Source organism: Electrophorus electricus, chromosome 22 (genome assembly GCF_013358815.1).
Source record: "Electrophorus electricus isolate fEleEle1 chromosome 22, fEleEle1.pri, whole genome shotgun sequence".
Taxonomy (NCBI): domain Eukaryota; kingdom Metazoa; phylum Chordata; class Actinopteri; order Gymnotiformes; family Gymnotidae; genus Electrophorus; species Electrophorus electricus.
This window is the reverse complement of record NC_049556.1, coordinates 2,189,120-2,215,790: the sequence shown is the minus strand read 5'-3', so window position 1 is coordinate 2,215,790 and position 26,671 is coordinate 2,189,120. Positions and strand designations below refer to the sequence as shown.

At 47.3% G+C, this 26,671-nt stretch overlaps 1 protein-coding gene across 1 annotated transcript in view; it reads left to right on the top strand.

Moving 5' to 3' along the window:
• The window catches only part of LOC113568351 (netrin-G2), a 71,642-nt gene extending 50,606 nt beyond the window's left edge, over positions 1-21,036 (top strand). Inside the window, exons 6-8 of the mRNA XM_035521429.1 lie at positions 13,862-14,029; positions 15,133-15,267; positions 18,623-21,036. Of these exons, the coding sequence (XP_035377322.1) occupies positions 13,862-14,029; positions 15,133-15,267; positions 18,623-18,846 (527 nt within the window). The 3' untranslated portion in view covers positions 18,847-21,036. The remainder of the gene's footprint in view (positions 1-13,861; positions 14,030-15,132; positions 15,268-18,622) is intronic.
• The last annotated feature ends 5,635 nt before the right edge of the window (positions 21,037-26,671 follow it).

Genomic DNA, 26,671 nt, shown 5'->3' with positions numbered 1-26,671 from the left:
TTTATACTGTTATATAGTTCTCTTACAGAACTGTATATACTGTAGAATAGTTATGTTAACAGTACTGTATATACAGTAGTCTAATATTCCAGTACTGTATATACTGTAATATAGTTCTGTTACAGTACTGTATATACTATAGAATAGTTATGTTAACAGTACTGTATATACTGTAGTATAATTCTGTTAACAGTACTGTATATACTGTAGTATAGTCCTGTTACAGTACTGTATATACTATAGAATAGTTAACAGTACTGTATATACTGTGGTATAATTCTGTTAACAGTACTGTATATACTGTTATATAGTTCTGTTACAGTACTGTATATACTGTAGTATAGTTCTGTTACAGTACTATAGTCCTCTGAACACGTGGTGTCTAGTGTAGTACTGAATATTGCAGTGTGCCTCAACTCCACAAAGCTAAAGATCTGATTATAAAAATACAGCTAAGTCTGATTCAAACCTAAAGGTCTCATTAAAGAAACACAGGTACATATGATTCCTGTGTTAATAAACTTGGCCTGTATTGCTGAATAAGTCCCAAAAAAGACAAAATTAGCTACATTTCCACTTAAGTGATTTTTTATGAAAATTGCTATAGCTCTTAAAAATGTCTGTCAATAGAGATAACAGAAGCAGAAATCATTAAAATTCTATCTTAAAATGTTAGAACAATATCTTATATTGCCAAATATAAGTGCTAAAGCAAATTTCTTTAAAAAAAAATTCGTTTGAAATGTATATGTGACCACAGTCAGGATCAAGGCAACCAAATTGCCCCCCCCCCCCAGTGGCAACTGGCGGTATTGCAAGAACACAGTGGTGATGGTTTAACGCAGTTTTATTACAGTCAGCAGTGCTTATTTTGAAATTGGATTTCATGTTAACTTCTCATGTCCTTTCCTCAAGATCCTCCCACAACACCTTCTGCCCCACACACTAAACCTCCCTTTACATACCGTCTACCAATCGCAGTCAAAGACACACTCACTATGACTCAATGAAAAGCTCCTACACCTACCACAAGAAAAGCCCTGCCCCTAGCCATGCCCCCTCCTCTTCCTTACGCTGAGAAGACTCCTATAACCATGCTCCCAGAGGAGCAGCTTATCCCCGTGATTGTATTTACCGTATGGTGTGACTGTATGGTCATTAGGGCCAGATTTAGTCAGCATACAATCATAACAGCACAACAAACAAACTTGCTCCATCATCTTATAACGCGTATTAAACTGGGTGGGAAAAGCGAACCAGCACTGCATGGCCACTGAATCGTGGAATACTCTTGCACATTTCCGAGGCCGACGCCTTTTAGCCGGTAGTATGTTTTGCCTGCAGGACAAGGCAAGTACACACACGAGTATTCCACGATTCAGTGGCCTTCGTAGCAGCTGCCTCAGGCTTTTTTACGTGAAAACCTGTGGGAAGCTACGGCTCTACAAAGGTGGCTCAGCACCTGCCTGTTCAAAAATCAAACATACAAAAAAAGCCAGACAGTGTGGACAGTGTAGATGTAATGTGACTTGGCTGGAAAGATTTGTCAGAATTTCTGTTGTTGTTGTTATTGTTTGCATTAATTGATTTAAAGCTGCTCTTTTGTGAGATGTTTGTGGAGTCATACGTGGACCCATGACGTGTTAAAAAACAAAGTAGAAAGAGAGAGGACTATAGTTTTACTTATATCTAGTCTATAGTTGTACTGATATCTAGTCTGGTTTTACTGATATCTAGTCTGTGGTTTTACTGATATCTAGTCTAGTTTTACTGTTATCTAGTCTGTGGCTTTACTGATATCTAGTCTATGGTTTCACTGATATCTAGTCTATGGTTTCACTGATATCTAGTCTATAGTTTTACTGATATCTAGTCTGGTTTTACTGATATCTAGTCTATGGTTTTACTGATATCTAGTCTATGGTTTTACTGATATCTAGTCTGCCTTTAGTTTTACTGATCTCTAGTCTGTGTATAGTATAGTTTTACTAATCTCTAGTCTGTGTATAGTATAGTTTTACTGATATCTGGTCTGTCTATCTAAGTGCTTGGTGCCACACCAATTTCTTTGGTATAGAAATGCCAAATTCAGATTGTACTTCTGAATGAAATAACAGCTAAAATCAGATGACTGTTTTGGTCTGTTTGTTTGGCATGAGCAGCACATTGCTGTGAGTTTAGGTCTGGGTACAGCAAACACACACATCAAATACAAACTCACTGAACACACACATGTGCCCGAGCAAACACACACAATGAAACTCACTGATGAAAACTAGCATACACATGAAGTAGAATATTTCAAGAAGGCAAATGAGTCAAACTTCAGCTTGTATGAGGTGTGTAGGCTTAAGGCACAGAGAGAAAGAACAGAACAGAATGAGAGCGAGGGAGTGTGTGTGTGTGTGTGTGTGTGTGTGTGTGTGTGTCATGGAGAAAAGGTGTGCATGATTATGTGCATATATTGTTATGCAAACAGTTGCTGGTGTTGTTTGTTTTTGAGTACTGCATTAACATGAGAATACAGCCTTTAACTCTTAGACTGCATTTTGGCTTTGAGGTTTTGTATTAATCTGTTTTAGGATTTCAAAGCATTTCGTGGCATATTTGGAATCTACAACTTCAAAAACCTTTATTATCAAATTAAATAAATAAAATAACCACATAGATGTTGAGAAGTACCAACCAATGGATCAGAGAAAAAGATCTGTGACCAGAAATATATCAGATAAATAATTTGCTATTAATAAATTCACAATTAAAGGATTTGCTATTAATAAATTTACCATTAAATTGTTGTCTTGCTTTCCCACCAAACCAAACCCTAAACTCACATCTGCACCCAAATCTAGAACATACTTAAACCTGTATCTACACCCAAACCTAGATCTATATCTACACCCAAACCTAGATCTATGTCTACACCCAAACCTAGATCTACAGCTACATCCAAACCTAGCTCCATATCTACACCCAAACCTAGATCTATAGCTACACCAAAACCTAGTTCCATATCTACACCCAAACCTAGTTCCATATCTACACCCAAGTCTAGCTCCATATCTACACCCAAACCTAGATCTATATCTACACCCAAACCTAGTTCCATATCTACACCCAAACCTAGATCTACAGCTACACCCAAACCAAAAAAAAAAAAACATACTTAAATCCAAACCTAAACAACAGGTTTGGTACATTTGCAAAATAAATGTCATTGTTCTTACACAGTGACAATAAATCTTTTAAATTCTGTTGCTTTTAAACCCTAACTAAACCTAAACCCATACCTAAATCCATACCTAATCCCATACCTAAACCCAAACTAAACCTAAACCTAATCCAATACCTAAACCACAACCTAACCGAAACCTAAACCCAAACTAAATCCATACCTAACTCATACCTAATACCATACCTAAACCCAAATTAAACCTAAACCTAATCCTATACCTAAACCTGAACTTAATCCCATACCTAAACCCAAACCTAACCTAAACCAAAATTAAACCCATACCTAATCCCATACCTAAACCCAAACTAAACCTAAACATAATCCCATACCTAAACCCGAACCTAACCTAAACCTAATCCCATACCTAAACCCAAACCTAATCCCATACATAAACCCAAACCTATAACCAAACCTAAACCTGCTCAAAAGGTACCAGGAGAAGCATGGGCGGGGCCTGCTAGCTCCGGGTGCTAACTGGGCTGTAAGAGAACAGGAGTAGCGGTGTACTATGGTCGTGATCTAGTTCCTTAGATCCAGTCTGGACTACAGGGTGTTATTATATATTATTTATGAAAGTGTGTAAATGGGTGTTTGTTGGCCAAAGATTAGCTCCTCCCCAGTCCCTGCACTCATATGCTTTAGGTGACAAAAAGCAACAACAGACCCCAAATCAGCCCTTCCACAGGCATAGTTGCTGAGGTGTGTGCGTGGGTCAACTTTCTCTCTACACCCGCATGTGGAGTGTGTACGGGTGCTCTGCAGCAAAAAGGAAAACACGACCTTTCAGGACCGACGAGGATGCCACAGTAGGAGCAGGAGAGAGGATGCCACGGAACGTCAGTAGGGAAGAATGGGAGAAAAGACGTGGAAGATTGCATTGTGGGAATTAGTGGGGAAAGTAGTATTTCAGCAATGGTCTCTATGGCAGAATTGTTCTTGCACAGCGGTGGTCTGTTGAGGGCATATACAACATCTGTGTGTGGGTGTATGTGTGTGTGTGGTTATTTTCGTCATCACCATAAACTCTCCATTGCCTCCATGCTGTTCTAACACCTTCTACCAGAGGATTCTGGGAAGGGTGAGTAGCCCTCTGGGATAGCAGGAGGAATAAATGAAGACGAGAGTGTTGAACTGAAAGCGAGTGAGAACCAGGATAAAGGCAGCCCCGTGACGGCACATCAAGTGCCATGTGCCGATGTTTCATGGCTGACTGAACACTCACTCACGGCCCACGATGACTGAGGGAAACGCTGTGGTGGCGCCGCAGCGGAAATTCATACAGAATCACAAGTGTGAGCAGGCTATGCAGTGCAAACAAACATGACAACAAACCAACACAAATATAAACAAAAACAATAACAAAAGCTGCTGTGTGTGTCAGAAAGCACAACTCCCTGTTGCTGACTCATTTCAGTTCTACCATAAAAGGAAATACGCCTCAGGCGCTGGAGTGTGTGGGACTCGCTGGAGTGTGTGGGACTCGCTGGAGTGTGCGGGACTCGCTGGAGTGTGCGGGACACGCTGGAGTGTGCGGGACACGCTGGAGTGTGTGGGACTCGCTGGAGTGTGCGGGACACGCTGGAGTGTGCGGGACACGCTGGAGTGTGTGGGGCTCGCTGGAGTGTGTGGGGCTCGCTGGAGTGTGTGGGACATGCTGGAGTGTGTGGGACTCGCTGGAGTGTGTGGGACTCGCTGGAGTGTGCGGGGCTCGCTGGAGTGTGCGGGACATGCTGGAGTGTGTGGGACATGCTGGAGTGTGTGGGAATCGCTGGAGTGTGTGGGACATGCTGGAGTGTGTGGGACTCGCTGGAGTGTGTGGGACTCGCTGGAGTGTGCGGGACACGCTGGAGTGTGCGGGACACGCTGGAGTGTGTGGGACTCGCTGGAGTGTGTGGGACACGCTGGAGTGTGCGGGACATGCTGGAGTGTGCGGGACTCTCACCTGTCTCTGACCGCTTTTCTTATTCATGTTATGATATTGTCTCAGCCCCTTCGCCAGAGAGAAAGCGTGTTCCTACTTCAGCGGCAAACATTTTAGAAGTTCATACCCTCTTGTGATAGTGTGGCTAATTTCAAAGTAGTGTATATATTTTATCATGGATTGTAAATCTTAAATATCAGTCTGGAAGAAAGATTTTCACCCATCGCCATAGAAAGCCTAAAGAACCTAAAGAGAACAAAATTTAGACTTTAGGAGACTTGGATATTAAGCGATAAAGCCAAATTTCTCATTTCACAATGTACTGATCATAATGCAATCAAATATTTTCCTTGGGCCAAAACAGTGAAAGACAATAAAATCAAAACCTAATCTCTCGTCCCAAAACCAGTGACCATAACAAGTGACCCACCGGAGGGAGCCACTGAAAAGGAGGGCGAGAAACCCTCAGAAGAAGGAGGAGAAGAAGAAGAGCGTGGAGAGGAGAAGGAAGGGAAGGAAGTGGATGGAAAGAGAAGAGGGGGGGTGGAAGACAGAGGAGAGGGGAAAGGTGGAGGGGAGGGTGGAGGAGGGGTGAAAGGTGGAGGGGAGGGTGGAGGAGGGGGGAAAGGTGGAGGAGAGGGGAAAGGTGGAGGGGAGGGTGGAGGAGAGGAAGGTGGAGGAGAGGGGAAAGGTGGAGGGGAGGGTGGAGGAGAGGGGAAAGGTGGAGGAGAGGGGAAAGGTGGAGGGGAGGGTGGAGGAGAGGAAGGTGGAGGGGAGGTTGGAGGAGGGGGGAAAGGTGGAGGGGAGGGTGGAGGAGGGGGGAAAGGTGGAGGAGAGGGTGGAGGAGGGGGGAAAGGTGGAGAGGAGGGTGGAGGAGGGGAGAAAGGTGGAGGGGAGGGTGGAGGAGGGGGAAAAGGTGGAGGGGAGGGTGGAGGAGGGGAGAAAGGTGGAGAGGAGGGTGGAGGAGGGGGGAAAGGTGGAGGAGAGGAAGGTGGAGGAGGGGGGAAGGGTGGAGAGGAGGGTGAAGGAGAGGAAGGTGGAGGAGGGGGGGAGGGTGGAGAGGAGGGTGAAGGAGAAGACCACAGAGTGGAGGAATGTGGAGAGGAGACAAGAGCAATGTGGAAGGGAGGAGGAGAGACAGAGACAGAAGGTATGAAGAGGTGATGAAGACCCTTTTCCCTGTAGTCTTCCTCAGTATCCTGTGCAGTAGATCAGTCCACCTTCTCGCCACGGCACTTATCTGGAGTGCCGCAAGTGACGTCCTTGGTGAGAAGGACATTGCTCTGCGCACCTAGCAGGTGACCTTGCTCAGCTAGGAGGTGACCTTGCACAGCTAGGAGGTGACCTTGCTCAGCTAGGAGGTGACCTTGCTCAGCTAGGAGCCGGCCTTGCACAGCTAGGAGCCGGCCTTGCACAGCTAGGAGCCGGCCTTGCACAGCTAGGAGCTGACCTTGCAGTAGTGTGCACCCAACACAACCTTCCTGTGTCCATGGCACAGAGATCAATGCTGTGTCTCAGCACCTAGTGAGCTGTCCGTATGGACAGCACTTTGAAGACATGAAGGCTGTCTGAGGTCTTAGATAACTGAAATATGCTCCCTATTAAGATATCTTGTCTTGGCAAAGTTTTAGGACAGTATATAAGTATTCTGTCTACTTGTTATCTAAGATAGCTAGGGTATTACAGTCCTCTTCTTGAGCGTAACTTTAGCTAATCACTTATTGCGTTGTTTTTTGGATAATTAAAATCTTGGGTCCTTTAATGTACTTGTCTCTAGTGAGCTGTCTGGCTATTCAGACGGTCTTCACAAATGAACCAAGCCTTCATAGTAGGCCAAAATCTACTGCTACTGGCAGTGTAATAGCTCTCTAACTAGTGTCTGGATAATCTGGTTGATAAGGTTCCATTTTGGTTATTAAAAAAAAAAAAGGTTCATACCAGACCAGCTGCCCATGTATGCTGCTGGATCAGAGAGCTGATTGGTCTGTTGGTCAGAGCACATGTTTACTGAGAGCGGGTGTGGCAGCCCCAGCCTGGGGGAATGCCCTGTGTGAAGCCCCGGTGAGGGGCATGGGCGTGAGCCAGGTCGAAGGGTGGGAGCGTAGAGTGTGTGAAGCACAGGGCTATGCTCCCTGAAGGCGAAGGCAGCGTGATGAAGACCGTCACCCTCTCAAGGTGAACGGGCTCCGGCATTCAGAGCACATGCTTGCTACCCACAAGACTTGGGTATGTGCGCTTGCTGTCCTCAGCCTTCAGCACAGGAAGTAATTCAGCTCACTAGGTACTGATACATACCCGCCGTGTTTAGAATGTAGAATATATGGACAATTGTGTAAAATTGTATATCTTTGTTTGCGTAGAAATATCTAGAAATGTGCACATTCTCTAAATGGATTATTTTAAAAATGTTTTCACCAACCCTCTATTAAGAGATGATGAAAATGCTCTTTGCCCATCATGGGTCGACCCTGACGGCAGTAAACCACCAGGACTGATGTTTGTGAAGCCTCCTTCCCAAGATCTCACTACTTCTAAACTTCTCAGTTTGCTGTTGTGACCTTCAGAAAGCACAGAGGAGCGGCAGGAGAAAGAAGAAGAGGAAAAAGAAAGAGTGAGGTGGGGAGGGCGGCCTTCTGAGAGAGAAGAGAGCAAAGGACCCTCCAAAAAAGAGCGAGAGACAGAAATGGCTTCTGCAAAAGAGGAAGAGGGAGAAGAACACAGGAGCCAACCTACAAGCGAAGGAGAGCGAAAGATTCCATCCGTAAAAGAAGCAGAGGAAGAACTGCCCTCCTCAAGAGAGAACGGCCGAAGACCAGCTTCCAACGGAGACAAAAAGATTGAGAGAACCCCGGAAAAAGAGCGGGAGAAGCAAAGGTCCTCTGAAAAACAGGAAGGGAAAAGACGACCTACCGAAAGAGCGGAAGAGAGAGATGGACCCTCTGAAAAACAAGAGAATGATCGGTTCTCTGGAAAAGAGGTCCCTGGAAACCCGGCAGAAATGGAGGCAAAGCAAGCAGGCAAAACAGAGGAGAACAACCCGGAGAATAAGAAAGGTAACAGTCCGCAAGGCACTCGGGAACACCAACCGGAGCTGGATTGGTTTTGCCAGGGAAAGTTTGCCCTAATGGAAATTTTGTAAGGAATCTGACTGATTTGATTACCAAGATTACCCCTCGCGGACTGAAAGGTCATGCTCGGCTACCTTCTGAGTCATGCACGTCCGTTAGTGCACGAGGCTCGTGAAGTGGGGTAGCCCACAGCTCCGCATGCTAGCCAATAAGGCAGAAACCGTGTCATCTCATGAATAGTGCTTTCACTAATGTGCTCCTACTCTTATTTAGGCCTCACAGCTTACAGTAGGCCTGTGTTGAGTATAAAGAACCTCTTTCAAATCGTGTCCTCCTTTTTTAGTAGTATCCAAAATGTCTTCTTGCTGCTTCTCAGCTATTACATTAGCGTTAAGTCAATTTAAAGAGCACTGCTTTTCCTCAGAGAGCTCCAGCTTCAGCAAAATACAGAGGGGAGTTCACTTTTCAGTTATTGCTTTTCAGACTTGTGATAATGACTGACAGTGCAGACTCATACCAGAGTAAATTCATGAATCTCTCAGGAATCACATATAATACAGCATGCCCTCCGGTAAAACGAATCCAGCTTGAGTATGGCTTCAGAGTGTATTGTGGGTAGCGTAGTATATTAATGCGTATGCTAAACAGTCGACGCTGTCTCTAGGTCTTCAGAGTGTATTGTGGGTAGTGTAGTATATTAATGTGTATGCTAAACAGTTGACGGTCTCTCTAGGGCTTCAGAGTGTATTGTGGTTTGTCTAGTATATTAATGCGTATGCTAAACAGTAGATGTTGTTTCTAGATTCTACTCAAACACACGTCACCACACTCATAGAAATTAGGGGTATGAAAAAATTATTAGATCATTATTCTGCATCAGTGCACAAACTCGCATAATCAGCATTTCGCACAAGCTTGGGAATAAAATTGTTGACACAAAGCACCTCATGAACTTGAAAGAACATGGCTGGTACAGCATTGATTCACTCACACCAATGTTTAACTGGCTCCTGTGTGTGTGTGGGGGGGGGCTTTAACTGGCTCGTGTATGTGTGGGGTGGGGGGTTAACTGGGTCCTGTGTGTGTGGGGTGGGGTGCGGGTTAACTGGCTCGTGTGTGTGTGTGTGTGGGGGTGCGGGTTAACCGACTCCTGTGCGTGTGGGGGGGGGGGGGGGTTAACCGACTCCTGTGTGTGTGGGGGGGGTTAACTGGCTCCTGTGTGTGTGTGGGGTGGGGTGCGGGTTAACTGGCTTGTGTGTGTGTGTGGTAGAGGGGGCTTTAACTGGCTCGTGTGTGTGTGGGGTGGGGTGCGGGTTAACTGGCTCGTGTGTGTGTGTGGTGGGGGGTTAACTGGCATAGTTGACAAATATGTCTACCTTGCACTGCGGTTTTAGGTTTGATAGGAATCAGGACATGCTAACAACACAAGACTGCAGCCTTTCACCTTTAAAGTGTTTGAAAGAACAAGGTTCTTAAGGATTTATCACGTCACGTTTGTCTTATCCAGCACGCTGTTGCTTAGCTAAGTGCCTGATCCAGACTGCTGCTAAGCTGTTTTCTTTTGTATTGTTGCGGCCTACGCTAACACAGATCTAGCTGTTCTAACCAACTCTTTCATTTACAAGCCCGTTTAGTTTAACTGGGTTGCGAAACTAAATGTTGGCAGAATGAGAGCAGTTGCTAGAGTTGTTCAAACAAGGGTTGATTTTTTACTAAAATGACATCTTAGTTTGCTAGTTAGCAGAGAACATTTTCAAGAGGGGTGTCTTCAATCCACATTTGAAAACAAGACAATGAGATTTCCCACACCAATACATACGTATCATACGTATATGGACTAACGTATTGGGATCCACCTCTAATCACTGGGTTCAGGTGTTTCATTCAGTCCCATTTCCACAGGTGTGTAAAATCAAGCACACAGCCACCCAGATTCTCCCCACAGACACACGTTTATTAAACAAACAATAAAGACAATCGGCACTCGCGCGCAACATCAAAAATGAACAGGAATACGGGCAAGGACAGACAACTAAGCACACACCTACAGCGGATTCAATACAGACAGACACGAGACTAGACCAGGTGCAGGCGCGTGCTCCACATGGGTGCGGTTACAAACGAGCATGCAGCAGGCCGTACCACTCGAGCAGTGGGGAGGAGAGCGTTCCGGGACACCCGCATTCCTCCTGATGATAATATTGAGCTTTTAACACAGCAAGTGCTTAAAGAGGTAGGGGGAAAAAATCATGTATACAAATCAAAAACAGACCTTGAGGAACAGTTGGTAATCGCATTGTGCCACACTGAACTGAACTGATCTGAATAGAAATTAACTGAAGCGATCTGAACTGAATTGAAATGAACTTATCTGAATTGAACTGAACTGAACTGATCTGAAGTGAACTGAACTGAACTGATCTGAAGGGAACTGAACTGAAGTGATCTGAACTGAACTGAAATGAACTGAAGTGATCTGAATAGAAATAAGCTGAAGTGATCTGAACTGATCTGAAGTGAACTGAACTGAAGGGAACTGAACTGAACTGATCTGAACTGAACTGATCTGAAGTGAACTGAAGTGAAGTGAACTGAACTGAACTGATCTGAAATGAAGTGAAGTGAACTGAACTGATCTGAAATGAAGTCAACTGAACTGAACTGATCTGAAGTGAAGTGAAGTGAATCGTAATGTCCCACCTCCAGTGCCATCAGCAGCAGTATAGATATTACCTTCATCTCTCAGCAGGACATCAATCCAGGATCATCAGATGACTTTAAAGGGGGCTAAATACTTCTTTATGGTGCTTTACCTTGAAATAGTGAGACTTGCCCACTGCTCTGCGTCGGTGTGTGTGAGTGGGTGTGTGTGAGTGTGTGTGTAAGTGTATGTGTGTGTGTGTGTGTGTGTGTGTGAGGGTGTGCTTGTACTTTGGATCTGTGGTGTTAAAAATTAAAACGATTATTCCTGCTGACTTCTGCCAGCCATCCCTTAATTTTAGGATGTCTGATATGATTGGGTGAGGCATTTTCATCTGGGTGCAGATTAGGGCTCAGTGTGTGCACAGAGGCGCTTTCATCTGGGTGCAGATTAGGGTTGAGTGTGTGCACTGAGGCACTTTCATCTGGGTGCAGATTAGGGTTGAGTGTGTGCACTGAGGCGCTTTCATCTGGGTGCAGATTAGGGTTGAGTGTGTGCACTGAGGCAAGTGTTTGAAATAACCTTCATCTCTTAAGCTCTGCTGAAGCTTCTGCTCTCTGGAGGAGCTCAAGCCACCAGACCAAAGGGCTTCATGTACCAGGACTTTAAAGGTGAGACATGGATGGATGGATGGATGGATGGATGGATGGATGGATGGATGGATGGACGGATGGACACCCAGGTGTTTCATCGTCGGTCACCTGGTCTGAGTGTGTTATCTTCCCACAGTCCTGTTTCACATTTCCTCACTGGTCGCTACTGGTTTGACACACTGTGTGCTGACTAGACCCACTAGAGCAGCAGCCAAAGAAACGACCCAGTAGGGATATGAAACCATGAAGGAGGGTGGGCTTGTACTCATGTTGCTCTTTGTTTGTGTGTTTTCTTCCACATTTGTCTTGGGTCCCTCCCACTGTGTGATGTGTAAGTGCTCTGTGCCCTGGACGTTGGACAGTCCATGTGTTCTTGCAGGTGCAAATGAGTGTGTGAGCACGTTTCTAGGTGACTGTGTGGGTGGATGCTTCAGGGTGACAGCGTGTCTGTTTGGAGAGGGGGTGGACAGGACTATTGGGGGAGGGGGGGCACTGGTCATTTATATTTCATTACCACGCCTGTTGGCGTATGCTAAGAGACCCCCTCTTTAAATCCTCTTTCTAGAACAGCAAATAAATATTTCACACAAAACACACACGCACACGCGCGCGTATATATACACACACACACACACACACACACACACACGCGTATATACACATACACACATGCGCGCGTATATACACACACACGCACACGCGCGTATATACACACACGCACACGCGCGTATATACACACACACGCGCGTATATATACACACACACGCGCGCGTATATACACATACACAAGCCAGTTAGCACTTCTGAAGAATTTTTGGTGCTGGCTTTACCTTCGCCAACTTCCCTTTCACACACACACACACACACACACACGGCCCACTGCCGGTCAGCTGCCCTCCTGCCCCAAATGCTCATCTGCTCCACCACAGGCAGTTTCTCACCCTCCACCTCCCTGTGGGCTTGGTTAGTGTGTGTCGGAAGCAGGCTTGGCTATCCCAAGCTCAGTGTGTGCTGCACAGTACTCACACACACACACACACACGCACGCACACACACACACACGCACGCACGCACACACGCGCACACACACTTGTTTGGAGATCAATAGTCTCACTCCAGCAGAGGCGCACGAGTGTGACGTTCCCCGAGGTTCAGCCGCGATTAGAGATTCACTCCAGCGATTCAAATCCGTGGTTGGTTCACTTGGTGATTGAGAACAGATCACTGGAGGGGCAGGAAACTGGATTTGGCAGAGTGTAAGAACTGCTTTCATCAAAAGTTGAAACACACGCACACGCTACCAGAAAGGGTGAATATGTCTACAGCGTGAACAGAATTGCTCTGTCAGCACACACACACACACACACACAGAAACAAACGCATAGGCACCCGCTAAGGGCAAGGAGATTGAGATGAAAGGGGCGTACAGTCTATCGATTCAGAATCCCAACACACACACACACACACACACACACACACACACACACACACACACACACACTCTCCCATGCTATCCTGAGTGGTCCATGGCCTTCTCTGCCCTGTTAGGTGTGCACATCTGGTCTTTTGTCTCTCTGACTCTTCACTCCTCCTCTCCTCCTCCCCTCATATCTTCTCTCCTCCTCCCTTCATATCTTCTCTCCTCCTCCCCTCATATCTTCTCTCCTCCTCCCTTCATATCTTCTCTCCTCCTCCCTTCCTCCCTTCATATCTTCTCTCCTCCTCCCTTCATATCTTCTCTCCTCCTCCCTTCATCTCTTCACTCCTCCTCTCCTCCTCCCTTCACTCCTCCTCTCCTCCTCCCTTCATCTCTTCACTCCTCCTCCCTTCATCTCTTCTCTCCTCTCCTCCCTTCATCTCTTCACTCCTCCTCCCTTCATCTCTTTTCTCCTCCTCTCCTCCCTTCATCTCTTCACTCCTCCTCCACTCCTCCATCTCTTCACTCCTCCTCCTCCTCCCTTCATCTCTTCTCTCCTCTCCTCCCTTCATCTCTTCTCTCCTCTCCTCCCTTCATCTCTTTTCTCCTCCTCTCCTCCCTTCATCTCTTCACTCCTCCTCCACTCCTCCCTTCATCTCTTCACTCCTCCTCTCCTCCTCCCTCATCGTTGGGTTCCTCTCGCTCCACCGGCTGCTCCATCAGATTAGCCATGCGGTCACAGTGAGGTCACAGCAAACAGAGCTGCACTTCCTCTCCATTACTTAACACCTGTGTGTCTTACTGTGTATCTCTCTCTCTCTCTCTCAGACTAAGAGTGTTATGGGCACTCGAATGGCTCTAGCTATATCTACCTAAACTACCTATAACTACCTAAACATCTCCTTCTCTCTCTCGCTCCCCCTCAGACTGTGAGTGCTATGGCCACTCGAACCGCTGTAGCTACATCGACTACCTGAACATCATCACGTGTGTGAGCTGCAAGCACAACACGAGAGGCCAGAACTGCCAGCACTGTCGTTGGGGCTTCTACCGCAACGTCTCTGTGGAGCTGGACGACGAGAGCGTGTGTGTAGGTGAGGATGGGTGTGTGTGTTTGTGCGTGTGCGCTCGGTAATGAGAGAAACCAAGCGAACAAGCGTCCTGCAGTGACACCTCGGGGGTCCTGAAGCGTCCTGCAGTTGAAGCTGAGCAGGTAGACGTTGGCATTACTCCAAAAGCAGCGTTCCGGTTCATCCCAAGTAGGTTCAGTTGGACTGTCCAGCGCTTATGGGTGGGTGGAAGCAAAACTTGCGGGACGGCGGGGTCCAGGAGCAGCTCTGCGTCTGACTGGGATTCAAACCACGGCCTCAGCAGTAAGGACCCACAGTCCTCCACGCTTGTTTGTGCAGGCTTCTGGCCTGAGAAAAGAGACGCGGCCTGACCAACTACCTTCGCACCCGCGAGACGACGGGGTCACTCGCTGAACTTTAACGAGCTGCAACCAGGGACATTCAGCTATTCTGGACTCCGGTGTTATTTATTTATCAGACGGGGATTTGGCCTTCAATGTTGCGTTTTGCTGAAATTTCTTTAAGAAGCCGGGGGGAGGGAGAGAGAAAAGGAGGAAGAGGGAGAGAGAGAGAGAGAGAGAGAGAGAGAGAGAGAGAGAGCTTGGGAGAGCATGCAGAAGTGAGTTGCTGAACTTTGTGAAGGTGAGTGAAAGGTAAGAGTGAGCATGGTGTGTCAGAGAAGCGCCTCCAGCATGGAACATCCCCAAGGCAGTGGGAGCGTGGCTACAGCAAAAATAAAGCACTCTCGACCTGCGGCCGTGGTAACGGGCGCGGCGGTAACAGACGCCCTGACGACCAGGAAAGGGAAGCGTCTTCGATCGCACGCCGGCCGGCCTCGGGCAGCCCTGCATCTGGCGCAGACTCCGTGCTCCCTACGGAGAGCCAAAGGGCCCAGAGGGAATGCCACGCCTTTACGCCGGCACAGAATTCCCACCTCTTTGCACAGGGGGGGGTCAGGCTTTGCTATCGGTGGATGGTGGCGCTCTTGCGTTCACTTCTAATTGCTCCCCAAAATCACCGGTTCCTACGGCCGAAGGTCACAGCCACGGAATTCGGAGACGTTCCTCCCCCGCCCTGAAGGCGTTTTGACCTGTGCCATGTGGTTTTCTCTCACTCCTCCCCCCCAGAGTGCGGCTGTCACCAGATGGGCTCTCTGCATGACCGCTGCAACAGTACCGGATTCTGCCAGTGTAAAAAGGGCGCTGCAGGTGCCAAGTGTGACGAGTGTCTGCCCGGTTACCACTGGAGACAGGGCTGCCAGCGTAAGTGGGACACACACACACACACACACACACACACACACACACACACACACCAAGGTCTGCTCCGTTGTTAAGAGATACTGTTGTATCCCGTTGATCCCTAGACCAATAAAGCCTGAAAAAACAAGGGGGGAAAAGTTCTGTTAAGTGTAATGCAGCTTTGTTATTTCTGCGAGTGCATCTTCTTGATTAATGCACAGTGCACCAACTTCCCAGCACTCAGAAGTCATTAGACACCTCATTGGTCTGCTTGGCCTGCTGGCGTTTGTGTCTCGGGCCCCGTAATTCCTTCCGAGCCCCCGAAGGCTGAACAACGGAGGACGAGTGCTCGCGTTTATCCTTCCAAAGCGTTTTTTGTTGGGTTTTTTTCCAATTTGCATGTGCGAGTACAGAAGCTTCCGATTCCCCGGCAGTTCGGGGGAGCCTCGCGCGCTGGGTTCCCCCTGTAATTCATCTTTAAGATGAAGCAGACAGGTGCACGCCCACGCGCGGACTCGTCCTCCCCGCTGTGTGTGTTGGTGAATAGTGGAGGTGTGGTGTCCTGGGAGTTGTTCTCAGTCCAGTTGTTCCATGTTCTCTTCAGAGGTTCAAATCGCATGGGATTAACTGGATTTCATAGCGGTACCAGCTCCGCTCTGCTGGTGTCAAGACATGCGCCCGGGGATGCACACACACGCACGCACGCACGCACACACACACACGCACGCACGCACACACACACACACACACACACACACACACACACACACACACACACACACACACAGTCTCTGAATGTTCCTTTCTCTCTGGTCTCCTCATTTACACCCATTGTACAGAATCCTCCACATGCACTTACATCCCTTACCCTGACCCTTGACACTTCACCTTGACCCCTGACCCCTTGCGCCGAGTCCAGTCCATATTGGCAAAGCCTAAAGGAAACCCTCAGAGCTTCTTGTTGGTGTCTTCGCATCAGAAGCAGCACTTTCATGCTTTCATGATACACGAAAGCTATACTCTACATATGCGCTACATTTACGTTCAGTAAGTTACACTTGCATATACGGACGCTTGCACTACGCTTGTACGCATGTAGGCGCGTGTATGTCATTTTATTTCATTGTAACACGAAGGCAGATATTTAACATGTGTACTGCGCGCTCATGCAAATACATTTCTCATTAGATAGTGAAGTGTTTTCCAGTGGTGGGAGACCAATATGTTGTCTGTGTCAAATATCCATAGATCAATTCCAAAAAGTGAAGCTGTTCCATGCTAATTAAATCCCTGATCCAAACACAGATTAATATGATCCGCTGTCAAAGTGGACCATGAGTGCGATCGACAGCGGTAGTGTTTCACGGAACGTTGGTGGAGCTGCAAGAATGCGTCTTCGTTAGTGTCTTTGATCTTCAGGCTGTCCGAAATAGACGCAGACATGACGCTCTTCACCTTATATCGTTGAGCGTGCTGTGTACTGTTAAATATTGGTTACACACACCACCCACACCACTTCTGGTTACACACACCACCCACACTCACACACATCCGAGACCTGCGTCTCCAGCCCTTGTCTGCCTGCCTCCACCAGTTTGACAGCATGCACAGAGAGGACCTCCCAACACCCGCCCTCGTGAAGCCAATGTAGCCCCCACCTCCTCTCCACCATATACGCAGGCTGAGACATTTCATGAAATGCAGCTGTACATGACAGGATTGCACTTCCTGGCAGTAGGAGAAGTTCCTCAGAGAGGTGCCGAGACCTGTAGGGGGCGCTGCCCACCACAGCCAGCGTAGCTAGTGTCCAACTATAGCCAGTGGCCCAACACCTGTAGGGGCACTGCCCACCACAGCCAGCGTAGCTAGTGTCCAACTATAGCCAGTGGCCCAACACCTGTAGGGGGCGCTGCCCACCACAGCCAGCGTAGCTAGTGTCCAACTATAGCCAGTGGCCCAACACCTGTAGGGGCACTGCCCACCACAGCCAGCGTAGCTAGTGTCCAACTATAGCCAGTGGCCCCACACCTGTAGGGGGCGCTGCCCACCACAGCCAGCGTAGCTAGTGTCCAACTATAGCCAGTGGCCCCACACCTGTAGGGGGCGCTGCCCACCACAGCCAGCGTAGCTAGTGTCCAACTATAGCCAGTGGCCCAACACCTGTAGGGGCGCTGCCCACCACAGCCAGCGTAGCTAGTGTCCAACTATAGCCAGTGGCCCAACACCTGTAGGGGCGCTGCCCACCACAGCCAGCGTAGCTAGTGTCCAACTATAGCCAGTGGCCCAACACCTGTAGGGGCGCTGCCCACCACAGCCAGCGTAGCTAGTGTCCAACTATAGCCAGTGGCCCAACACCTGTAGGGGCGCTGCCCACCACAACCAGCGTAGCTAGTGTCCAACTATAGCCAGTGGCCCAACACCTGTAGGGGCGCTGCCCACCACAGCCAGCGTAGCTAGTGTCCAACTATAGCCACTGGCCCAACACCTGTAGGGGTGCTGCCCACCACAGCCAGCGTAGCTAGTGTCCAACTATAGCCAGTGGCCCAACACCTGTAGGGGTGCTGCCCACCACAGCCAGCGTAGCTAGTGTCCAACTATAGCCAGTGGCCCAACACCTGTAGGGGCGCTGCCCACCACAGCCAGTGTAGCTAGTGTCCAACTATAGCCACTGGCCCAACACCTGTAGGGGTGCTGCCCACCACAGCCAGCGTAGCTAGTGTCCAACTATAGCCAGTGGCCCAACACCTGTAGGGGTGCTGCCCACCACAACCAGCGTAGCTAGTGTCCAACTATAGCCAGTGGCCCAACACCTGTAGGGGCGCTGCCCACCACAGCCAGTGTAGCTAGTGTCCAACTATAGCCAGTGGCCCAACACCTGTAGGGGTGCTGCCCACCACAACCAGCGTAGCTAGTGTCCAACTATAGCCAGTGGCCCAACACCTGTAGGGGCGCTGCCCACCACAGCCAGTGTAGCTAGTGTCCAACTATAGCCAGTGGCCCAACACCTGTAGGGGTGCTGCCCACCACAACCAGCGTAGCTAGTGTCCAACTATAGCCAGTGGCCCAACACCTGTAGGGGGCGCTGCCCACCACAGCCAGCGTAGCTAGTGTCCAACTATAGCCAGTGGCCCAACACTGACTCCACAGCTTCCAGTGCCTGGGCTGAAAACTGAAAGGATTCGGGATATTGTGAGATTTGTTATCAAAGTTGTTGTTTAAAATTATGTCTTGGGGCAGAGGAGCAGCGAGGAAAAAATCTGGAGGACGAAGTTCAGCAGTAAACTCTCTCCCACTCTCCCTCCCTCCCTCTCTCCCTCCTTCCCTCCCTCTCTCCCTCCTTCCCTCCCTCTCTCTCTCTCTCTCTCTCTCTCTGTAGTGAACGTGTGTGATGAGGAGCTGCTGGTTTGTCAGAATGGCGGCACGTGCGAGCAGAACCAGCGTTGCCTTTGCCCCGCCCACTTCCAGGGCGTGCTGTGCCAGCACGCCCGCTGTGAGGGTGGGTCCATGTGTGACCACGCCTCCGCTTCTGCAGCTGCTGCCCTCAGCTTGGCCCTGCTCCTCGGCCTGTCGGGCGCCCTGCTGCTGGGCTGCGCCCCCTGACCCACCACCCACCGCTCCTTCTGCCCCTACCCCACTGCTACGTTACACCCCCGGGCGGAGGGGGCAAACCACAAAAGAACAGTGAAGAAAATCAAAGAAGCAGAAAGACTTCCGAGAGACTTCTGTCCCATCAAAAGCTGAAAGAAGATCATACCAAAAATGTATATATATTTTCCCACATATACAAAAAAAAAAATCATAAACACAATAACAAATAAACATTCACTCACCCCACCAATGAGGAGACTGTTTGACAGGAAGAGGCAGTGTTAGAGGGCACTCACTTCCTGCACCGCAGCTGTGAGCTCAACTAGAGACTCTTTCAAACTCTCCGACTGTCTGAGCTGAGCCAGAAGGGGTGTGTCTTCACGCTAAACACCCATCTGTAATAGGAATGGTAATAAGCTCCGCCCACACCTCATTTCCTGCTGCTGTTTTGATATTACCACATATATTATGAGCTCTGGTAGTCGCAGAGACTAAAAGTCTCTGTACCGTAATATTTGTAAGATGAGAAGTATTAACTCTTAGGCACTATTCTGCTGGATGTTTTAGGAATGTTTTCGAACACAGTTAGAAAGACACTACTGAAGACATCGACGTCAGATCTAACAGTTACATACCGATGTCTTTCACCTCTGTTTTTTTTTCTGGTAGAGTTTATTTTCAGTTTGGATTTAGAGCTATACGTACCGGGAAGGTTTTACTTCACTGTAACGCGGACATCTGTCATAGTAGCGCGACTGTAAGTGTTCTAGGACCGAAGATGTTGCACTATGTACGTGAGATATTACAGATCATTCTATAAAACTGAAAAGAGGTTTTATGGTCGCAGATTAGGTGTAACCTTGTTCAATAAAACGGGAAAACAGAAGAGAGTCCTCGCTGGGAAGGGAGAGACCACCACCAGGTTCACGGAAATGACTACTGTAAACCTTCCCAGACGTGCAGCATCTGTTTCGGAGGGACTGCGCGTGTGGCACGTGTTAGGAAAGATGTGACTTTACGACGCTGTAAAATTGACAGTAAACACGACTGTTCCTGCTTCTCCTGCAGGCGGCCGTGGTCTCTGCTCCTCGGCCTCGTCAGCTCCGTTCTCCCATCACCCACGCCGCACACGCTGCACCGCGACACTGTAAACATGCACTACACGCACAAAACACCATCACACCGCTGATCAATAACTTCGCTATTAACCCATTTTTAAGTGTTTAAAAAAACTAAGGCAGAATTAAGTTCCAGTTCACTTTAGCGGTAGCGTTACAGCAGAATAGATGGACCGTTCAGTCGCGTGCATGCGTGTAGGCAGAATGGCAGAATAAGGACAACAGCTATAATGAAAGACAATGTATTATTTACTTTCTTGCACCGTAGACACACGGAGTTCCTTAAACCTTTTCTTTAATGACAGTACGAACAATGGCATGACGCAAAAGCAAATTATGATAGAAGGAAGACCCGAACACCACCAAAACAAAGTCCATAAAACGGAAGAACTCTGGTGTCTGCCGTGTCAGCGCGTTTAAGAATAGAAGAGCCCTAATGAGAGGAAGGCTCATAAAACTTCCGTGACACGATGACACCAGCACAGCCAGGCCCGGGCAGGCGAGTGAATACACCTGGAGGAATCGGAGCAAATCACCTCGGGGAGCTGGGATGGATTACTCGGGACTGAAGAGCAACGCAAGCATGAATTCCAAGCAGCGGCGGTTGTCCAGTCCCCGCGCACATGAGCAGGCCTGCTGCTGGCTTGTGAAAGCGCCGGCAAGCACAACTGTCTAGCCGACTGTTTATTCCACCTTAAAGGGGAGAATATAGGATATAGAATATCAGATTTCAACTATTTAACGCTCCGACATCGATCTTTTTACATTCCCTCACAGTCAGAGGCCCTCCCTGCCTCTGTCGTGCGGGGGAATATTAATGATTTTCCGTTCACCTTCAACATTGGTGCATTTAGCAGACACGGAGAAAGAGAACAAGGATGGGTCTGATTCTTACCTGAGCCCCTAGATGAGGAAGAACAAATGAGCTCATTTATAAATCATTAAAACAATTAGCAACTAGTATTCGGCCATGGCCCCTTAGCAGAACTGCTCCTGAACAACAAACACTTGGACACTGGACTCTGAAATGCAGAAGCTTGTCATGTGTAGGCCTTAGGGAGTAGGGAGTGAGGGCAGAACGTTAGGGAGGAGGGGGTGAGGGCAGAACGTTAGGGAGGAGGGGGTGAGGGCAGAACGTTAGGGAGGAGGGGGTGAGGGTAGAACGTTAGGGAGGAGGGAGTGAGGGCAGAACGTTAGGGAGGAGGGGGTGAGGGCAGAACGTTAGGGAGGAGGGGGTGAGGGCAGAACGTTAGGGAGGAGGGAGTGAGGGCAGAACGTTAGGGAGGAGGGTGTGAGGGCAGAACGTTAGGGAGGAGGGAGTGAGGGCAGAACGTTAGGGAGGAGGGGGGTGGGGGCAGAACGTTAGGGAGGAGGGGGGTGGGGGCAGAACGTTAGGGAGGAGGGAGTGGGGGCAGAACGTTAGGGAGGAGGGGGTGGGGGCAGAACGTTAGGGAGGAGGGGGTGGGGGTAGAACGTTAGGGAGGAGGGGGTGAGGGCAGAACGTTAGGGAGGAGGGAGTGAGGGCAGAACGTTAGGGAGGAGGGAGTGAGGGCAGAACGTTAGGGAGGAGGGAGTGAGGGCAGAACGTTAGGGAGGAGGGAGTGAGGGTAGAACGTTAGGGAGGAGGGGGTGAGGGTAGAACGTTAGGGAGGAGGGGGTGAGGGCAGAACGTTAGGGAGGAGGGAGTGAGGGCAGAACGTTAGGGAGGAGGGAGTGAGGGCAGAACGTTAGGGAGGAGGGAGTGAGGGCAGAACGTTAGGGAGGAGGGAGTGAGGGCAGAACGTTAGGGAGGAGGGAGTGAGGGCAGAACGTTAGGGAGGAGGGAGTGAGGGCAGAACGTTAGGGAGGAGGGAGTGAGGGCAGAACGTTAGGGAGGAGGGAGTGAGGGTAGAACGTTAGGGAGGAGGGGGTGAGGGTAGAACGTTAGGGAGGAGGGAGTGAGGGCAGAACGTTAGGGAGGAGGGGGTGAGGGCAGAACGTTAGGGAGGAGGGGGTGAGGGCAGAACGTTAGGGAGGAGGGAGTGAGGGCAGAACGTTAGGGAGGAGGGGGTGGGGGCAGAACGTTAGGGAGGAGGGGGGTGAGGAGCATTAGGGCTTTGGGGGGGGGGATCAGGGCATAAGGAGGAGGGCATGTTCATACTGGAAACTTAGACCGCGTAAATGGGGACCACGGCAGAAACTGTTTTATTTGTTGAATAAAAAAAAAAACATTCTGCTCCTTCAAAGCAGAGTTCCATCATCACTAGAATTTTGTATGTGAAAACACACACAGTAAGATGAGTGAAGCATGACTTTTAATTTTCATGTTAAAAAAAAAAAAAAGGAAAAGTGCACGCGTGAAAAAGCAGGAGCCTGTTGACTCACAAATGCACCAAAAGCGCTTTCGTGGCGTCCGACAGTAACGGCAGAAAGTCGGTAGAGAAGAGAAAGCGACGTTCTCCGTGAAGCGAGCGGGTGGGTGTTCAGCCGGCGTCCCGCAGCCGCCCGTTACGCGCCGACACGCACCGGATCACGAGAGGAGACCGATCGAGCACTGCGCGTAAACGCACTAACGCGTTCGTGCATTTGGTTGCTGCCCCGCTCGTTCTGTTACCCCTGCAGGTGTTCTTCATATAGCCGTGTGAGCGCTTGCGTCTCGGCAATAGAAAAGACAAGCGGCTGCTTCTTTGGATTCTTTAGACTTTTTGTGAACTAGCTCGTTTGAGCGGGGCTGTTTTAAAAGGGCCTCTGTGAGCTCGCTTTGTAGCACCTGCGCCGTTATTTTAAGTGGACGCAACACCCGCAGATCGTCACCGCGGTCGCGCCATCCACACTGATGCTTTAAGTGCGCGCCTACGTTTAGTATTACGGTAGCCAGTTCGTGAACCGATGTAGGGGGAAAGTTTATCGCACTTTTAGTGCAGACATTGAAAATCTAAAAGAAATGTCTTCTTCTTATTAATTAAACATATCTCACCGAGGTCTAATGCATCGAAAGAAAATGTGTTCAAATATATGTGGAAAAGTCAATCTTCCCAGTTAAAATCTTTCTTTTCAGTTAAATCCACTATATTTCTAAAGATCACCTTCTTAGCTACTCATGATAAGATTTCCTTATGTTTTTACTGTGAGAAGGTTGAGAAATATAGCAAATGCAAATGTATAATCATTTCACCAGAGTATATTTTAAAATAGCATAGAATACACAAATCAAATTAGCAATTCACTCCTCTATATTCTTGGAGAACACTTTCCAGAATATTCTGAATATGATGTTGAAGTGTTTTACTGTAGAACTTTGGAGTCATGGGATTACAAAATCCTATTAAATGTCTCTTTGGTTTACTATATATCACTACTTGAAGCTCTATAAAATACACAAATCAAATTGTGTATCTAAGATGCTTGAAGTAAACATACTCTTGTACCCATGGCATGATTTAGTCATTTTTACTGTAGGAATTTGGTAGCAAAATCCTATTAGATGTCTGTTCTGTTTCATGTGTGCAATATTTTAAGTTCTATAAAATAAATCACATTTTTATCCGATCACCCCATTATATTGTTTAAATGTACTCTCATGTACCCATTGTACAAGTTTCAAGTGTTTTACTGTGGGAATTTGGAGTCACAGGATAGCAAACTCCTATTAAATGTCTATTTGTTTCACTATATATCACTACCTGAAGTTCTATAAAATACACAAATCAAATGATCAGATCCATCCACTATATTCTTGAAGGACACTTACTCCTATACCCATGGTATAATACTAAAACAAATCCTTATTTGGTTCCTTCTAGTCAATATTTGAAGCTATAAAATAAAGTAATCAAATTATCAGTTCACTTCATTCAATTCTTTAAATACACTTTGGCTCATACTCATGGTATGATTTTCTAATGTTGTTACTGTATGAATTTGTAGTAATAGGATAGCAAAATCCTCTTAAATGCTCCATATATGCAATATTTGAAGCTCAATAAACTAGACAAATCAAATCATCATCAGATCACTTCACTTAATTCTTTAAAAACACTTAATCACGTACCCATGGTATGACTTTCAGTCATTTTTACTGTAGGAATTTGGAGTCATGGGGTAGAAATTCCTATTAAATGGCCATTTGGTTCCATATATGCAACATTTGAAGCTCTATAAAATAAAATAACAAACTTATCAGATCGCTCATCTGTATTCTACAGCTCATCTATGGCTCAGTTACTTTTACTGTAGACGTTTGGAATAATGTGATGGCAAATTTATGTTTATTCACTTTTTATACTAGATATCACCTGGAAGAGCGCTAACTGCAAGCCATCAGACATTTTTTGTTGCATTTGTTGTGTGGGGGATTTTTTGTGGAAACTAGAAGCTTGCTGTCTGTAGTTTTAACATTTTCATTTTGCTCCACCAAGGTCTTCTTCAGGTCAGGTCATATAGATCAGGTTGCTAAGGCAACCATGGCTGGTAACATCTCTTAGTGTGGGCGCCAGGAGACTGGTAAACACAACATCTGTCCCGGGGCAGGGATACCCATGCCATGGGTACAGGAGTAAGTGTACTTCAATAATATAGTGGAGGCCTCTAATAACAATTTGATTTATGCATTTTATAGACCTTCCAGTAGTGATATACAGTGAACCGAACAGACATTTAAGAGGATTTTGCCTTCCCATGACTCCAAAGTCCTACAGTAAAACACTTCATCATATTCTGAATATTCTGGAAAGTGTTCTTCAAGAATATAGAGGAGTGAACTGCTAACCTTTTTTTAAATTAGACTTTTCTACATATATTTGAACACATTTTCTTTCGATGCATTAGACCTCGGTGAGATGTTTAATTAATAAGAAGAAGACATTTCTTTTAGATTTTCAATGTCTGCACTAAAAGTGCGATAAACTTTCCCCCTACATCGGTTCACGAACTGGCTACCGTAATACTAAACGTAGGCGCGCACTTAAAGCATCAGTGTGGATGGCGCGACCGCGGTGACGATCTGCCACGCCAGTACGTGACATAACTAGTGCAACGTGGCCCTGACCTGCTAATGCCAAAGCAAACTACGACTTTCAAAAGCTCTTATTCAGCCTTCACAAAAGACAAAGCGTCACTTTAGAGGTTTTACGGCAATTTTAGGCAGTTTAACGGACTGCGTATCTGACTTCTACACACACATGCTTCAATAAATAAGCATCAAGTCTTTTCTCATCAGGAAAGCACTGGCGTCTCAGAATGGGGTCCGAGCGCCCTCTAGCGGCTAATCAACGTATTGTAGGGTTGGCATGGAAGACAAAGGAGTATCGCTTCTGCTTCAGATAAGTTTTGATTCAAGCATAGTCTTTAAAAAGACTCGCACACAGAACAATGCAGAAACAGGAACACAGTAGAAAACCAAATAAACCCCCAAAAAAGAAACAATATTTCAGTTCGACCATGTCCGCTGACATGGTAGTCCAACTTCTCAAAAAGGATTAAACCACGTATCTATCTTTTCATCAGTCTTAACGGGTCAGACAGAAAGCCGATTTGTCTAAGAATGTTCCAGATGTCCGTGTGTGTAATGTAACCACTTTCTGAGTCCTTGCTGTGCATTAACACAGTTACTTCACTGCACCGAGCACTTACTAACTTATGGAGTCAAAAAAAGGTCAAAAAAGATGTTAAGTTTGTGGAACCATGTTCTCAAATGTAACGAAACATGCAGCTGGATTTGAGCATTTATATACATGTAAACAAAACTCCCACATGCACTGAAATGTGCACATCTGAAAAAAAAAATAGAAATAAATTGAATTTCACAAATATGCAAAAACTGCTTGAATAAATTATTTGTTGAAATTACTTACTGTGAATGTGTCTGTTGTCAACTGTGACAGTATAAATACACCCTACACATCTCCGCTTGGTTTGCCAACTATTCTTGGTCCGATCAGAGGCCGTTTGACTTATCCAATCACGACACTGAGCGGCGGATGTCACTCAAAGCTTTTGGACGCGGTCGTCCCCGAGGCGGGGGTAGTTACACTACGTTGGCAATATTTTTGAATGGGGAGAGGCCTACATTTCAGCTACCGGTTTAGAGTATAGTTTTAAAGACATATTTCAAATCACTGGTACAAGCTGGAAATAATGGCATTTAAAACGGCGTCCTTTTGCTTTAACAACACGCAACCACCTCGAGTTATTGCGGCGCCTACGCGTCTGCACACCAAGCTTATCATAGGCCCAGTTTCACAGTCACTCTCCTTCACCAGCAAGGCGATTGGTTCTTTTTATTGAAGGCGGGACTTGGTGTGACGCTGTGGGCTTCCCCGCTCGTACTGCAACCTGCTAGTAATATGTGCGTAGGTTTATACTGGCACACTTGGGGAAAAAACTTATACTTCAATACTTGCACAATAGAAATAATTTGTGGAAAACGGTTTTGCATATTCACAATCATTAATTTATAAGCGTCATTGTTAAACGTATAAAAAGTACGTATTTTGGCATAATTCTTGAACTTGCGTGCATTTGAATATTTCGTTGCATATTCGTGCATTCCAATTAACCGGTGGAGTCTGTGCATGCAGTTGCTCAAATACAACTGCAGACATCTCTACATTTGTTAAGTTCATTCCACAAACTGAAAAGCTTCTTGGCGCACCAGCAGAGCAGGAGGGAACTTTTCTAAGACTGGGGGCACAAATATTTCCTTAGGGTTTTTTGTTTCCCCCCCCCCCCCCCCCCCCCCC